This window comes from Gordionus sp. m RMFG-2023, chromosome 3, assembly GCF_954871325.1.
Source record: "Gordionus sp. m RMFG-2023 chromosome 3, tfGorSpeb1-WG-v2, whole genome shotgun sequence".
NCBI classification, from domain to species: Eukaryota; Metazoa; Nematomorpha; class Gordioida; order Chordodea; family Parachordodidae; genus Gordionus; species Gordionus sp. m RMFG-2023.
The window spans coordinates 47,028,958-47,031,612 of record NC_088777.1 but is presented as its reverse complement, the minus strand read 5'-3'; the positions used below and the strand labels follow the sequence as shown (position 1 = coordinate 47,031,612).

At 23.7% G+C, this 2,655-nt stretch overlaps 1 protein-coding gene across 1 annotated transcript; it reads right to left on the bottom strand.

Moving 5' to 3' along the window:
* Nucleotides 1-564: 564 nt before the first annotated feature.
* LOC135926228 (alpha-crystallin A chain-like) lies at nucleotides 565-1,523 on the bottom strand. The gene is made up of 2 exons (XM_065462022.1): nucleotides 1,195-1,523; nucleotides 565-1,150 (listed from the first exon to the last, which is right to left on the bottom strand). The coding sequence occupies exons 1-2, from the start codon at nucleotides 1,431-1,433 to the stop codon at nucleotides 913-915; spliced, it is 477 nt and encodes a 158-aa protein (XP_065318094.1). The 5' UTR covers nucleotides 1,434-1,523; the 3' UTR covers nucleotides 565-912.
* Between the last annotated feature and the right edge of the window lie 1,132 nt (nucleotides 1,524-2,655).

Genomic DNA, 2,655 nt, shown 5'->3' with positions numbered 1-2,655 from the left:
CTCTAGACCAGAAAAATATCTACAAATTTTAAATCAATAATAATGCCATAAGAAATATTTGTCAAGACACTAGTGCAACTGCAAATATAATCAAATAAATTTAATTATTTTATCTATAAATCAATATTACTTGGTTGAAATGTCAAGGTTGAGATATATTGTATATTCAAAAATTTTGGCTTATAAATATATAATTTGATGTGCCAAAATAAAATTGGTTAATTTATATTTATTTATTCCTAGCATAAAATATAACTTGCTTAATTTGGGCTTTTGATAATTCTGGCACCTTCATAATTTAAACAAATTTTTTGAGATTTAATGATCTTTCTATAATTCATATAAACAAAATTAGGCAAATGCATTTTTATCCCAACACATGGGACTAATATCTATTTTGACAGTGGCATCTGTAATTTATGTGGGGTGGAAGCAGAGCTTAGCAGGCTCTGCCAAATTTCTAGTTATTTTAATTTTTATTATGGGAAACCATCTAAAAATTTTGCTAATTAAGATACAATTTTTATTTAACTTCCATATAATTAAGTAATGTTTATCTATAAATATAGATCAAATTAAAGAACTAGTGTTTCTATTCTAATTGAGTTATTGTTTGAAGGATATTAATTATAAAAGGTTTTAGCATGATTACTTATGAAGTGAGCTTTAGATTTAGTTTAATCTGCCTAAGCCCAAATGGGCATACAAATAAACAAGTTAAATGTTTTATAATATCCAATTCTAGTGTTTTGCCAAATCCAGGTTATGTCTATATTAAATTAAAATATAATTATTAAAGATTTTATTGTATAATTTGTTATTTCTAAAGTTTTACTAATCTGATATATTAATTATACTATTTAAAATAAATTATGTTAATATTAAACAATTACTAATTATTAATAAAATTAATTAATTATGTTTTATAGCTTGACGACTAGATGATGATCTTTCAATTGGTATGTTTCTAACACCTTTTTCTTCAACCACTTGTCTAGGGCAATCAATGCTCAGCATTCCATCTTGAGTTAATTGTGATTTTAACTTGGTCAGATCACATCCTGGAGGCAATGTGTATTTCCTAGTAAATTCTCTTGAAATATAACCATGATCATCTTGTTTTTCTTCATGTTTGGCATGAATGGTAAGCCTAAGATGATATTTAAAACTAAAAATATTTTAAAAAAAGCTCACGTATTATCATTAACTTTAACATTCATCTCCTCTGGTTTAAAATGATGGCAATCTAGTTTTACCTCAAAATGATTATTGTCAACATTCAACTCAGAAAATCCAAATTTTGCATTGGTTAATCCCTTCATTTCACGCTCCATTTCCATTAAATCCATTCCTATTCCTTGATTGTAGAGCATTTGAGGTGCAATTGACCATGGGTCCCAACTACACATTCTTGCAAATGGAATTAAAGACATTTCGAATTTTTTGGTAGAAAATATTAAAATTTGGCACGAATAATAAAAATAAGCCTCTCTATGTTATTATTGATTTTCGATTAATTTATTATTCCAATAAAAAAACGAAATCCTCAGTTAATACAATATAATGGTTTATATTAAAATGAATATTATTTTAATAAATGCTATGTTAAATCACAAATCTTCTGAATCATTGTTATTAAATCATTAAAATGAGATGACAAGTCTCTGAATCCTATTATGGTTAGAAAGCATCATACGGTAAATTATCGGCCTTTAACTTAATAAATACTATTTCAGGTCAGTTTAGGTGTTGGATATAATTTAGCAGAATATCCTTCATATATAAAGATCTGGCATCTAGGAGATATAGATTCATTTAAAACTGTAACATATGGAGTAATAAAAATATTGAACTAATTTTTCATTGGGTAATAATTTATAATTAAAATATACAATAATTATTAGAATAGAACACTTGATTCTATTAAATATATTACATTTCCCCTTTATTAATTTTTAAAATTTTTAAATGATATTTGACGGATTGATAAGAATTTGTATTAAAATGAATAATGTTTTCTAGTTCCAATTCTGATTTTTTTATATTTTTGTCTTGTATTATAAGTTATTCATTTGACATTATCGTTCTGTCAGGTATGATAGGATTAAGAATAATATTTCCAAATACATAAGTGGATCATCTCATTAACGTTTTGTTTCTATTTATTTATTTGTTATTTAGGCTTTTTTAGTTTTATAATAACGCCTGAGATTTTCTTCTTTTTACAGATTAATTGTACTCCTAAATTAAAATTTTGAATCTCTTGATTTTATTATTTTTTAATTATTAATTTTACTTCTTTTTTAATTTTTATTTTAACCGTTTTTCTTTAAATTACATTACATTTATTATAATTTTTTTATGTGTTTATATTTTTCTTTTTTTATTTTCATTTTCATGTGTATTTTATAAACCATTAAATCGGTAATTTCTTATTATTCAATCTATATTTTATTAATTATTTTAATATTCTTTTTATTTTGAATTTACTATCACATGAATTTCCAGAATTATATAAAATAATATTTGATCGATAATTGTCGATTTCATCTTTGTTAATTTCGATTTATTGTCGATTTATGCCTATTCCATATTCATTCTATCAGATTTTATCTATATTATAATTTCTCTATTTTCCATTTTAGTAGGTATTTA

Bases quoted from the DNA above. Each gene is read 5' to 3' on its own strand.
- LOC135926228 (XM_065462022.1), bottom strand. From the start codon at position 1,433: ATGTCTTTAATTCCATTTGCAAGAATGTGTAGTTGGGACCCATGGTCA. The intron at 1,151-1,194 runs GTGAGCTTTTTT...ATATCATCTTAG, and splicing joins GTTAAAGTTAATGATAATAC to GCTTACCATTCATGCCAAAC.